Source organism: Lingula anatina, chromosome 4 (genome assembly GCF_051362555.1).
Source record: "Lingula anatina isolate TDL-2025a chromosome 4, LinAna3.0, whole genome shotgun sequence".
Taxonomy (NCBI): Eukaryota; Metazoa; Brachiopoda; class Lingulata; order Lingulida; family Lingulidae; genus Lingula; species Lingula anatina.
This window is the reverse complement of record NC_141770.1, coordinates 26,371,357-26,384,314: the sequence shown is the minus strand read 5'-3', so window position 1 is coordinate 26,384,314 and position 12,958 is coordinate 26,371,357. Positions and strand designations below refer to the sequence as shown.

Here is a 12,958-nt window from a genome sequence, read left to right as displayed (position 1 = left end):
AGAGTTCAGTTCATGATAATAAGTAGGTCAAAGGTCAATTTCAAGATCACACTTAGATTGCCAGGATATGACTTCCTATTCAAGTTCAATAGCAACTATGGACCTATCTCTGCCAGTTTTGGAGATAAAAGGGAACCAAAATTTGCAAAGTTCAATTCATGGTGAAAAGTAGGTCAAAGGTCAATTTCAAGGTCACATATAGATTGCCAGTATATGACTTCCTATTCAACTTCAATAGTAACTATGGACCTACCTCTGCCAGGTTTGGAGATAAAAGGGAAGCAAAATTTGCAGAGTTCAGTTCATGGTGAAAAGTAGGTCAAAGGTCAATTTCAAGGTCACATATAGATTGCCAGTATATGACTTCCTATTCAAGTTCAATAGAAACTATGGACCTATCTCTTCCAGTTTTGGAGATAAAAGGGAAGCAAAATTTGCAAAGTTCAATTCATGGTGAAAAGTAGGTCAAAGGTCAATTTTAAGGTCACATTTAGATTGCCAGTATATGACTTCCTATTCAAGTTCAATAGTAACTATGGACCTATCTCTGCCAGTTTTGGAGATAAAAGGGAAACAAAATTTGCAAAGTTCAGTTCATGGTGAAAAGTAGGTCAAAGGTCAATTTCAAGGTCACATATAGATTGCCAGTATATGACTTCCTATTCAAGTTCAATAGAAACTATGGACCTATCTCTTCCAGTTTTGGAGATAAAAGGGAAGCAAAATTTGCAAAGTTAAAGTCATGGTGAAAAGTAGGTCAAAGGTCAATTTTAAGGTCACATTTAGATTGCCAGTATATGACTTCCTATTCAAGTTCAATAGTAACTATGGACCTATCTCTGCCAGTTTTGGAGATAAAAGGGAAGCAAAATTTGCAAAGTTCAGTTCATGGTGAAAAGTAGGTCAAAGGTCAATTTCAAGGTCACAGTAAGATTGCCAGTATATGACTTCCTATTCAACTTCAATAGTAACTATGGACCTATCTCTGCCAGTTTTGGAGATATAAGGGACTAAATATTATAATTTTGGAGTTACCATAATGTGCCATAAATTTCCTACAGAAAAAAATTAATTAAAATAAAGAAAAGGTCATTTTGGTCAAAATTCTTGAAATGGGAGGTGCTCTGAAGTTCCAGAAGTTCAAATTTGATGAAATAATGTCATTTTTGACCACAAGTTGTCTGCTTTGCCAAGCCTTATATTTTTTTTTCTGGAGTTCAAAATTTATTATCCATTACCGTACTGCACATTTTGCTTTCACCACCAATATGTACTTTTTGATACAGCGTAACTCGAAAACCGTATGGAATACAAAAAAACGGAGACCACCTCCAGTGTTGGGCTTTACATGCTCTACAAAATGCAAAAAAGAATGGGTCTCTAGCGTAAACGGTTCCCGAATTAGAGACAGTTTCAGTATCTTATGGCCGCTACTCCTGTGAAAATGCACGGATTGACCCCAAATTCACGGAGATGAAAGATGACCTGAAGGGTAACAACTTCCAATAATATTATTGATTAAGTCTGTGTGGTGTCTAAATAACAGGGCAAATAATTTTTTTTTCGTAAAAAAATTAATTTTTTTGAAAATTTTGGCCCGTTTGACCTTGAAATAAAGGTCAAAGGTCAAATCCAAGGGCATATTTGAAATCTACACATATGACTTTTGGAAAGCCGTCTGTAGAAATTTTTCCCATAATTCCATCCGTAGGGTAGATAATTAGCATTTAATTTTGCCATTTTTAGACAAGGGTGCATTGCAATGAGTGCCACACCTAGACCCCAATACCGACAAAGCCCAAATTTTACGTGGAACGAGTTGAGATTATAGGTGACCTAAATCCAAGAGATGGTTACGGGGGCCCTTACCGTCTAGGAGGAGAAGCGGTAACGGTAGCCATCCGGCGGAGCCGCACGAGCTCGCGGAGCCGGCGGAACGATCTGGACGGGACTAAAACCATGTGTACCGCCAGCGCTAACGCTGGTGGTACAATAATGCCGAGTTAATCAGAGCTTTAAAAGTCTGAGCCAATGTCTTTCTTTAAATCCTTTTCACTGTTTAATAAATTTATTACTTTTAAATTCTATTTACTGATTTATTTACTTATTGGTGAAATAGGCCGTTCATCTTCTTTATTTTTTCACTTCCACTTAAGAAATCATCTTCCTACCCCTCATTACACACAAGATCAGACACAAACAGATTTACTTAATCTACTTATATGTTCTGGAATATCTTACCTGATATTGTTCCCGTAGCTTTGTGTTAGATATTTTATAATTTACTCTGGGTAGCCATGACTTGATATCCTTTACAGACACCCTAGAAAAAAACCAATAAATATATAAATTATATATCTTTTTTGGGAAAAAATTACAACAGAAAAATACAGAAAAGGAAGTGAGGGATAGTGGCTTGCCAAAATATCTGTATTATGGTTTTGAAAAATACCACAGACGTCTGATAATTGAGCAGGGTGTCAGCTCTTCTAGGAATCATCAAGTTGAGATCAGTTGTTTGTGCATTAAGTCAGGGTTATCGGAAACTAAAGCATCCATGGCCTTCTTGGAAATATCAATTTCACTGCCAGAAGACATGTACACATTATAAAATAAACTTAACTTCTAAGAGGAAATTACAAAATAAAATGAACTTAGAAAGGACTGTGTCAATACCACCTTTTTTTTTTTTACTTTAAATATTTTGAATTAACTCCAGCTTGATTCACGTCAATGTTTGACAACAATTTTTTTTTGAAAACAACCATTTGACTTAATTACACTTGTTGCATTTTTTTCTGGCAAGATCTGAGCTCAAAATGGCACATTTTATTTCTGATACAGAGAGAGTACATGGAATTTCTGTGCAAGTTTCTCATTTTGCTAACAGACTGCTCAAAATTGGCATTTTTACCCCAAGTGACAATGAAAGGCATGCACGAAATCGTTCCCTTATCAGTATCAGCTAACCAAATGAAGCTGTCCCGAAAGACAATGTACCTCTTGAATATAATGAAATGATTTACAGATCACAGCAGACCTTACCTAAACCCTCTCCACTAGACTATATGGGACAAGTCCTAATAGGAATTTTTTCAAAACTAATTATCTTGGTAAAATAGGCTTTTTCATCATCTCTCGTTTAATGATGATAAAAAAATCATTTCATATCAAAGTTCTTCATCAAAAGGATCTTAATGCCATGCCTCGTAGATACAAAAATGCTTAGTCTTTTTAGTTTTCAGAGGTCGTAAGTACTATAAAAATACTTTGCATGTATTACAGAGTGCTCACTGCAGAGTTGGTGTGGTGAAAGTATATTGGCAGTAAGCAAGATGAGGTGTCAGAAAAACATCCCCACTGGGGTGTATCCAGGATTACATACAGGACCAGGGAGGTTTAATCAAAAACTCCACCTATATTGTCTAGTTTGGACCCAATATAATTTGGAACAAGTCCCAGTTCAAATAAAAATCAGCAATTTGGGTGAAATGGTACCTCTCTGCTATCACCCTACTGCTGTACACACAGAACCCTTCAGCACTTATTTCACAATCCAGACATCTACACCACATCAACCTGACTGTAACATAACAGAAGTTGGACCAATATTCGGTCCAAAGATTTCCTTGTCTTAACACGCTGCCAGAAATCACACAGGCCACACAGAGTGTTGCATTAGCCACAATCCTTTCCATCTCAAGTCCAATGAGTGGAAAATCAACACAATTGTTCACAACTGTCACAGAGAGATGGCAGAGTGTGATTTATCGCTATTTACCATGATGACTTTGTTCTGAATGGCAAAAAGCACTCAAACAAGTTAAATACTACAATAGTAAATGTCCTGGGTTTTTGTTCTTAATCTCTTATTGACTACTGAGAGGCATCACATTCAATGCCAGAGTGCCAGATAATAGTTTTGTTTCCTTACAACTGCCTATTTATGTTTATTTATAAGTTAAACTTTCTATTAGTAAACAAGTATATTTCTAAACGTAACTCTGAATTGGAATTACAAATCTAATGCCAGTCCAACCTGGCTGTACAATGATTTCAAGCCAGCATTTATATTCTATGACTTTTAATTTTTTCCTTTTCTTCAATAAAATTCTCAGGCTTGCCAGGTTACTTACATGTGGTTTCGGTTTTCTAATGTGTAAAATTCTTTGCGCAGCCACCTAGAAGAATAAAGAAAAACAACTAATTTTAATTAACCACACAGACATATTTCTTGGAATTCTAGGTGTGAGGGCTACAGCAAAATTATCTTGATTTAATTGTCCTGTGTAAGACCCACACCAATACCTTTCAACCTGTAGTGGGTAGGGCCCTGACTGTGTGTACTGACTGAGGTAATCACTATACCCCCACCCTTACCTTTCAACCTGTAGTGGGTAGGGCCCTGACTGTGTGTACTGACTGAGGTAATCACTATACCCCCACCCTTACCTTTCAACCTATAGTGGGTAGGGCCCTGACTGTGTGTACTGACTGAGGTAATCACTATACCCCCACCCTTACCTTTCAACCTGTAGTGGGTAGGGCCCTGACTGTGTGTACTGAGTGAGGTAATCACTATACCCCCACCCTTACCTTTCAACCTGTAGTGGGTAGGGCCCTGACTGTGTGTACTGAGTGAGGTAACCACTATACCCCCACCCTTACCTTTCAACCTGTAGTGGGTAGGGCCCTGACTGTGTGTACTGACTGAGGTAATCACTATACCCCCACTCTTACCTTTCAACCTGTAGTGGGTAGGGCCCTGACTGTGTGTACTGAGTGAGGTAATCACTATACCCCCACCCTTACCTTTCAACCTGTAGTGGGTAGGGCCCTGACTGTGTGTACTGAGTGAGGTAATCACTATACCCCCACCCTTACCTTTCAACCTGTAGTGGGTAGGGCCCTGACTGTGTGTACTGACTGAGGTAATCACTATACCCCCACTCTTACCTTTCAACCTGTAGTGGATAGGGCCCTGACTGTGTGTACTAAGTGAGGTAATCACTATACCCCCACCCTTACCTTTCAACCTGTAGTGGGTAGGGCCCTGACTGTGTGTACTGAGTGAGGTAATCACTATACCCCCACCCTTACCTTTCAACCTGTAGTGGGTAGGGCCCTGACTATGTGTACTGACTGAGGTAATCACTATACCCCCACTCTTACCTTTCAACCTGTAGTGGGTAGGGCCCTGACTATGTGTACTGACTGAGGTAATCACTATACCCCCACCCTTACCTTTCAACCTGTAGTGGATAGGGCCCTGACTATGTGTACTGACTGAGGTAATCACTATACCCCCACCCTTACCTTTCAACCTGTAGTGGGTAGGGCCCTGACTGTGTGTACTGACTGAGGTAATCACTATACCCCCACCCTTACCTTTCAACCTGTAGTGGATAGGGCCCTGACTGTGTATCTTCACTGAGGTATCGGAGGCCGTCTACCATCATACGGTACTCCTCCTGTGTGCTGGCTGGAAAAAGAAAAAAAGAACACATATCAATGTGCATTCATGAAACCCCAGCTTGAAATATTTTAGGTGAAATTGAATTTTTATACACACATGTCAAAGGTCTTTCATTTTTGTAATCAAACAAATATCTTCAAGGGAACAACTGTTTATAGAAATTGTGTTCAACGAAAAAAAAAAAGAAAATGAAAATAGATAATTTTAAAACTGCTAAATAAATCAAAACAAGACTAGAAATCAAAAGTACTTATTTTTACTTGAGATATTCTCAAACTCACTCATTTCTCCAAGCAGATGTTTCTATACTCGTTTTTGACATTTCGTCAATTTTTTTTATTCAAAAGCCAGCCCGCAATCCCTACAGTGCAATACTCACCAACCAAGGACAGCGTCTTCAGGCGGAACTCCATGCCATACAGGATAACAAATGACCTCTCCTTGTCCATCTTCTTGCCCTCCTCTGGCCATTTCTCAAAGTCTTTCGAGTTCTTCCCTGGACGAATCTCCTTAACTTCGCGCAGATCAACTACAATTTGAAATTGGTCGTTATCAGTTATATAAAGTGGTATACAAATGGTTGTGTGGAATGGGACGTGAAGCAAGGAATAAAAGAGTTTCTCTTTAATTCTTTTTTAATTTCTGATCTTGAAATTCTACTTTTGTGCTCAGATCCATCTGTCTACCTGTATCAGTTTAGTGATAAGAAACAACTTGTTCTGGAGTCTTGCAGATACTTACCAGGTAAAGATTGGCAGGTGCAATATAAACTTGTTAATCCTTAGAAAGCACACTGTATCTATAACAGATGGCTAATCCAAATATTTGAATGTCAAAATATCTAAATCTTGATAAAGTTGAGGAGTTTTGTTGGTGCCTTACCAACAGATTTTGGTTATGCATTTAATGTGTAAAGAGAGAGAGAGAGAGAAAGGAGAGAGAGATGGCAGTAACTAGCAATGTCCCAAATCAAGTCCAAATTAAAGTACAAACAAATCACTCAAAATAGTCATCTATCGGTTTCTATTCGGCTGAGGAACACAAAACCTGACTTAATGCCAAACCTAAGACAAAAAAATCCATTTCTGAACCCTCTAAATGCACCAAAGTCTTGGAGCACTGCACATTCTCCTTCTAAAAACCTCCCAAGATTAGACGTAATTGAAGTGTCTGCCTGCAATATCTGACATCACATCCTTTTCATGGTACCGTAACTACTGTTAAGTATCAAAAGGCCCTCACTTTTTCTGTTATATAACTTTTTTTTTCCAGATTTCTCTTTTTTGGCAATGACAACAATTTGATTTTTGACACCAATCCAACCACCTTTAAATATACATCCAAATGTCATAAGTTATGGATCAACATTTTCAAATATTACTTATACAACATTTTTAAGGGGATGGGGGAATTATTCATTCACGCTGAGATTGAGAGGATAATTTACATCCTTGAACTCTGTTTTCTTGGAATCATTGTTATCTACAAGTATAATTCTCTTATAGTTTGTAAACAACCTGTAGTAGGTTTATTACTCTAGTTATCTATTACTTTCTGAAAATCTCCATTTGTATTGTAATTGATCACCATTTTTGTGTTGCATTTACTTACAAAAAATACATAAAAAGATACATCTCAAATGTCTATTCTAATGCAGACTGATGATGAATTTTCATCAAAAAGAGAAAATTCTTGAATTATAATTTCATGTTAAGTATTTATTTGTCATTATAAATTGCGTCTAACACAAAATTCCCTACTGTGGCCAATCACCCAATTTCTCACCAAGGCAAAGAAAACTTGTCTGAATAAAACTCAGTATTTGTATTTTCTTTGACAATCAGAGCCGCTCTGGTTGCATAGTCAGAAACTTTAAATTCAAACAAAACTACAAGTGGTGATTTTTGTTCATTCAACAGAAAAACACCCAGTTTATTTTTTCTTCTTTTGTAAAATTTTATCAAATAATAAAATAAAAAATAATCTTAAAATCAAATTTGATTTAATTTTATACAAATCATTATGGGCATATCAGGATTTATAGCACAAAAACTAGTCTGAAATTCTTAAGCCCAAAAGTTTTCCCCACTTTGAAATGAGATAAATCTTACACATATTTATCATTCATACATAATCCAATAGAATGATATACAGTAACAGTGACGTTTTTTAAATAACAGGAGTGGTGTTGCTGATATTTAGAAGTCATCCTTTTTTATTTAAGCAAACTACTACTATATGGATTTTTTACTTAAAGTAGATTTGTCATCAATCTTTTTTTTAAATTTTTAGACCAATTGTGAAACTAAAATTCTTTGCAAAACTCCCCCCCCCCAAAAAAAAAAAAAAAAAAAAAAAAAAAAAAAAAAAATTACAATTTTGGACACTTCAGAGCCTCTCATAAACTGCACTAATTTCTTGAACTTAAAACACCAGCTATTCAGAACCCTTTCAGTGCTTGTTTCATATCAAAGCTGACCTTTTGGTACAAAGACCTCACATAAATGCCAGCCTCTTGGAGCCTCTCAGAAAAATTATATCGAAGCATAAATTTCCTATCAGTTTTTCACCCATTACAGAAGTACCTCAAAGTTCCCACTTAATATTGGACTCATTAACAGATACCATATTCACTAATTTCTGAGAGCGAATGCACATTTATCCGCTATCTAAATAAGAAGAAAGTAACATTGAAACAACATTTTGAATTCAGAGGAATTAAAATAACCTTGGTGTCATTCGGTTTGTTTATTTGCCTTGACTTCTCACTCTTGGAAATTGCATGTACTTTTACACGTCTGTGATTAATTTTCTTTTCCCAACATTTCAAGTCTTGTTCAGTCTACCACCTGAAAAACACCCACTGGTATATGATGTCAGACTTATTCATCTTAATTTATCTTTATAAAAAGCCCCACTTAGAGTCTCTTAAAGACAGTTATTATATTCTTTTCATGTCTAGGTAAAAGTCATGATCCGTGAGGTAGAAAAGTGAAGAGGCAAGCTGTGAGCTCCTCAGAAACTATCACAAATCTTGTCTTTATCTGCCTGATCTCAGGTACCTAACGCAGCAAGTGCCTGGAGTTTCCCCGAAATATCCTAGAGATCAGATCCTCCTTGTTCTCAGTGAAAGTTTTTTTGAAAAAATGGAATATTATCAATGGTTTTTTTAACTTTTAGATGTGGTATTCCTGTTTGGTTATGGAAAAATGCTGATTTTTTATGGTGATCATTGCACGACTTTTATAAATTACAATTACAATCTTAATTGCGTGGTAAGACATCTCTTTCTTGAATGGATACCCCAGACAGAATTCATGCCCACAAATGCATCAAACCCTTGGCAAGCATACTGAACAAATAGTGGACTCCTGTCGTGCATATAATTACTACTGTAACAGTACACTAAGCTGGACAGGCCAACTTTATTATGCTCAGTTCACCACATACAAACACAATTACTCTTATTAATTTCTACAAAATTTTAGCCTGGAATTTGTCAAAACTTTTAGACCAAAAATATATACCCCATTCACACTACCACTTTTAACCGCGGTCAAGGCCTGACCTCGGTCCTATCATGGTTAACTTTTCTAATGTGAACGGACGATGTAGCCATGACCGCGGTCGAAATAAACCCAGATCGGGAGGTGGGTATAATCGGAGTAAACTCCTGACCGCGGTCAAGACAGGATGTCTACATATGAAGTGCATGCGCACAAGTGTATTGTCATTTGAGCTCCTGCTATGTTGCACAGATTCTAGTAAGAGCGCATGCTTGACAGGAAATAGGCTTGCTAAGATTCTACCGCTACTGATTGCTGCCGGTGTCAGTGTGAACGGGGTTTGGACGCGGTTTGGTTGACCGCCGTTTAATCGGAGTAAACTCGACCGCGGTAAAAGTTCTAATGTGAATGGCCTAATAGATTGAAACTATTCAATATCAATCTTTAACAGTCCACTTACAAGTAAAAAGAAGGTAAATATTGGTCTGGAACATTAGACACGTCTTTTTTTTTTCAAAACAGGTAAAATAAATATACAACATTGATATATCTTAGGTCAAAGTCAACTAAAATTTAGGAGGTAAAGTTAAGACATATTTTTGGGTAAACTTACATTTTGTGTGTGTGTGTGTGTGTGTGTGTGTGTGCACGCGCATGCGTGCGTGCGTGTGTAACAGGCCCCAATAGCACGAAGGTGGGAGTTTTGACCAGGAAAATAAATACACAATCATTGTAATCTTTTTTCTTATCTTTAGGTTTCTGAGCCAACTGTATTAACACCGTGTTTTAAAAGCGCTGGCACTTGATTTGAAAAACATTTACTCAGCATGTATTTGCACTGAGCCCCAGCTTAGTGTGAATACCAAAGTTCAGACAAATATATCTTTGGACTGGGAATCAAGTATATATCACACATCATGGCCAGATTTCATATTACAATATTTACCATTCTTAATACATTTCACCTGGCAGTCAGGTTGCCAACTCCATTCATAATTTATATGTCATATCATCAATTCCCACCAATTTCAGGTGTACATCACCCCATATCTATATGCCCACTGAGCACTGTAACTGTGGCTCTATAGACAGGTAGGGTGATAACATCATTTGGCCCTACTTTCGGTCCATATCAATTTTTGTATAAACACACCTCTGCATGCTGGGACTGTATCAAGAACTGAGCTGAGAAATGGGGGGAAAAGGCAGCTACTTTTTACTAAATCTTGTCCTACATTGTGATATTCAATCACACAGCCTCCCCAACTAGTGTGAAGTCCTATATATACAGAAAATGCGTGTAAATGTGCGTGCTTGCAATTGCAAGTGTTTGTTTTCTCTCCTCCTATATATTAACCAATCTGAAACTATTATGTTGTCCCTTAATTCTAGATTTAATAAACCATGGGACACCCATTCACTCCTACTAGTGCAAGTTTGAGTGTTTTTCACACCACCTCACCATAAAATAGACCTTCAAAATGTGTGGACCACACTTTCTCTCTCTCACTCAAATAAAAAAACATATTTTCACAGGTTTTGCCATTTAACTGAGCATTTCTATAAATATGTCACTGAGTGCCTAACATTATTTCCAAGATCCAGTCTGAGTGTGGAGTGCTTCACATAACATGACTGAAAAGAAAGGGCAATGCAAGCTGTGATCGTATGTGACTCTGAAGTTCTCTTTTTTCTCATTCTTTTGTGGTTATGCAGGCTTTTATATAGTTTCAGAGTAAATAAAAATTAAACCACCGACTGAAGCTGTGTGTGTGTGTGTGTGAGAGAGAGAGAGAGAGAGAGAGAGAGAGAGAGAGAGAGAGAGAGAGAGAGAGACTTCCTAGCATGGCAACCTGTAACAGTAATCCTGCATATCAGAATAACAGAGATTACGTCTCAACAAAGAGCTTGCTCGGTGTCTGAAGAGCTGAACACACATGCACCCACTCAATACTGCATATTTATATAGAACTCTGCCAAGTGAACTGAAGAAAACTGCTCTATAAGACATATAATACATCTAAATCCATTGGAAGTTTCTGTTTTAAAACACAAAAAGACTCTTTATAATTCCAAACAAAACAAGTAGATTGCTAATTTGGAGAAAGTTTTGGGGGAAATAGCACTTAAATCACCAAACTTGCCTTGTGATAAAGAAAAAAACATTGCCATCCATGTGCCACAGAAAAAAAGCCCTTTTCTAATCTACTTTTTTCTATTTTCTATCCCTAACTGACCTTAATATAACTCTAAAACCAATCTAACATGATCATACACAATCAAACAGCCCTCCAGTGCTGTATAGCCTAATGTACATCAGGCAACAATCAATATCATGCAGATTTAGAAAATCAGCAGGTGCTTCGTGGCAGTGTTGCTGACTAACATGAAAGTAAACGCATTAAAAAAATGCTATGTAACCTAAGAGTTAAGTCATCAAGATCACTTCTCATTGCAAAGTAATGCTCTGTGCTAGTACAATAAAATAGGGAATGAAATAAAAAAATTTTAGGTGCTCTGAGAAACAATCAAGGTAATTCTTTTGAAGACTGAATTCTGAAAAAACAAAATATCTGGTTTTGTAGTCAGTGACTTGGTCCTTTATGTAGCTGCCATATATCATATGTACAGATATCCTAAAATTTAGGTGGCATCAGTGATAACCATTTCAGTATTTATCAGTCTGTTGACAATGCATCACTCCTCTCATCAAATAAACAATACTGAATACCTCCTTACTTAACCCTGGAAAAAATAATACAACAAAATGCAAATACAGGGATGGTGCTGTCGAGTGTCCCTGGTTAAACGACTAGGACGGTTGAGAATTTTTAATGTCTTCATCCCAATTTGCCAAATAAGTACTGGATGCGTTCAGTTCTCTTAAAACTGGGCGGCGTCCATTCTGCGTCCTTTGTGCTACCATATGTAACTGGCACTGTGAGATGAAGTTTTTTTTCTTTTTTCAACTCTCAAACTGGGCCGTACCACAGGACACAGAAAGGACGCCATCCAGTGTGAAGGGGGCTTTACTAATGATCTGAACAGTGCCCAGCCAATCACCTGTGAACTCCTTCCTGTTCACAGATCCAAAGTTGACAGGTCGCTGAACAGTGCAGTAGTTGACAGGGTTAAATAGATAAAGACAAGAAATAAACTGTGAGCACCATGGACACTGTTTTTATTTTTCGTTTGTTTATTAAGAACATCAGACCATGAACCCAACCTTTACCTTTGCTTTAGTTAATCTTCACAGTATATTTCCAAACCCAAGAATTCCACCGACATTTCTCCCATAGTGTGTCCCACTTAAGTGCCGTGATAATCGGAAGGGGCTTAAAACATATAGTGCCGTACAGATGTCAGCACATGGAGTGGTAGTAACAGTACTTAATGGCATCAATGGAAAGACCCCGGTTTCAATATCATAATAATCATAATCATGACAGACGCAAGTGACAGCGACAGCGAATACTTACAAGTTTGTTCTGGCCTGGCGTTCTGTGCTCGAACACAGACCAACTCTCTGGTCTCCAACTTTACTTGAAAAGTCCGCCTTTCGGGTTTCTTCTTCGGATATAATTTGGTCAACACTAATCCCCTTTCCAGCGTTTTCAACGTTGTCATCATAGTCCGCTCATAGAGCTGGGAGCCCCCGCTTCTGGGCGCCGCCATCTTGAATTCTTCTCTAGGTCTTCCCCTATGCGGGACCTTCGCTCTTTGTCGACTGGTGGCAACCGAGTGTGTTTTGAATACGTTTACATTCCTTGAGATTACACCTGGAAACAGTTTACAACTTTACTCATTTCCTAACTTGTTCTAACATGCAATATCAGTTGGGAAACGGAGAGCAACACTTTAATCTGTGTGGTTACAAGAGACGAGATGTCAGGTTCAAAAGTGATTAGTTTTCATCTATAAAGGAGTGGATTTTAGTATCAGAATGTCGATAAAAATAATACCGAAATGTTTTAAA

General features: G+C 37.6%; 1 protein-coding gene across 11 annotated transcripts in view; it reads right to left on the bottom strand.

Moving 5' to 3' along the window:
• Positions 1 to 12,880, bottom strand: part of LOC106152397 (1-phosphatidylinositol 4,5-bisphosphate phosphodiesterase gamma-1) — a 61,875-nt gene extending 48,995 nt beyond the window's left edge. For 5 of the 11 annotated variants that reach the window (XM_087011223.1, XM_087011222.1, XM_087011224.1 and 2 more), the window contains exons 1-5: positions 12,462 to 12,880; positions 5,856 to 6,005; positions 5,389 to 5,482; positions 4,137 to 4,181; positions 2,242 to 2,323 (exon numbers count right to left, since the gene is read on the bottom strand). In XM_087011223.1, coding sequence (XP_086867349.1) covers positions 2,242 to 2,323; positions 4,137 to 4,181; positions 5,389 to 5,482; positions 5,856 to 6,005; positions 12,462 to 12,657 — 567 coding nt within the window. In that variant the 5' untranslated portion in view covers positions 12,658 to 12,880. Of the gene's footprint in view, positions 1 to 2,241; positions 2,324 to 4,136; positions 4,182 to 4,308; positions 4,712 to 5,388; positions 5,483 to 5,855; positions 6,006 to 12,461 lie in introns of those variants that run through there. The other 6 variants (XM_087011219.1, XM_087011217.1, XM_087011218.1 and 3 more) reach the window with 2 other exon arrangements.
• Positions 12,881 to 12,958: the final 78 nt, after the last annotated feature.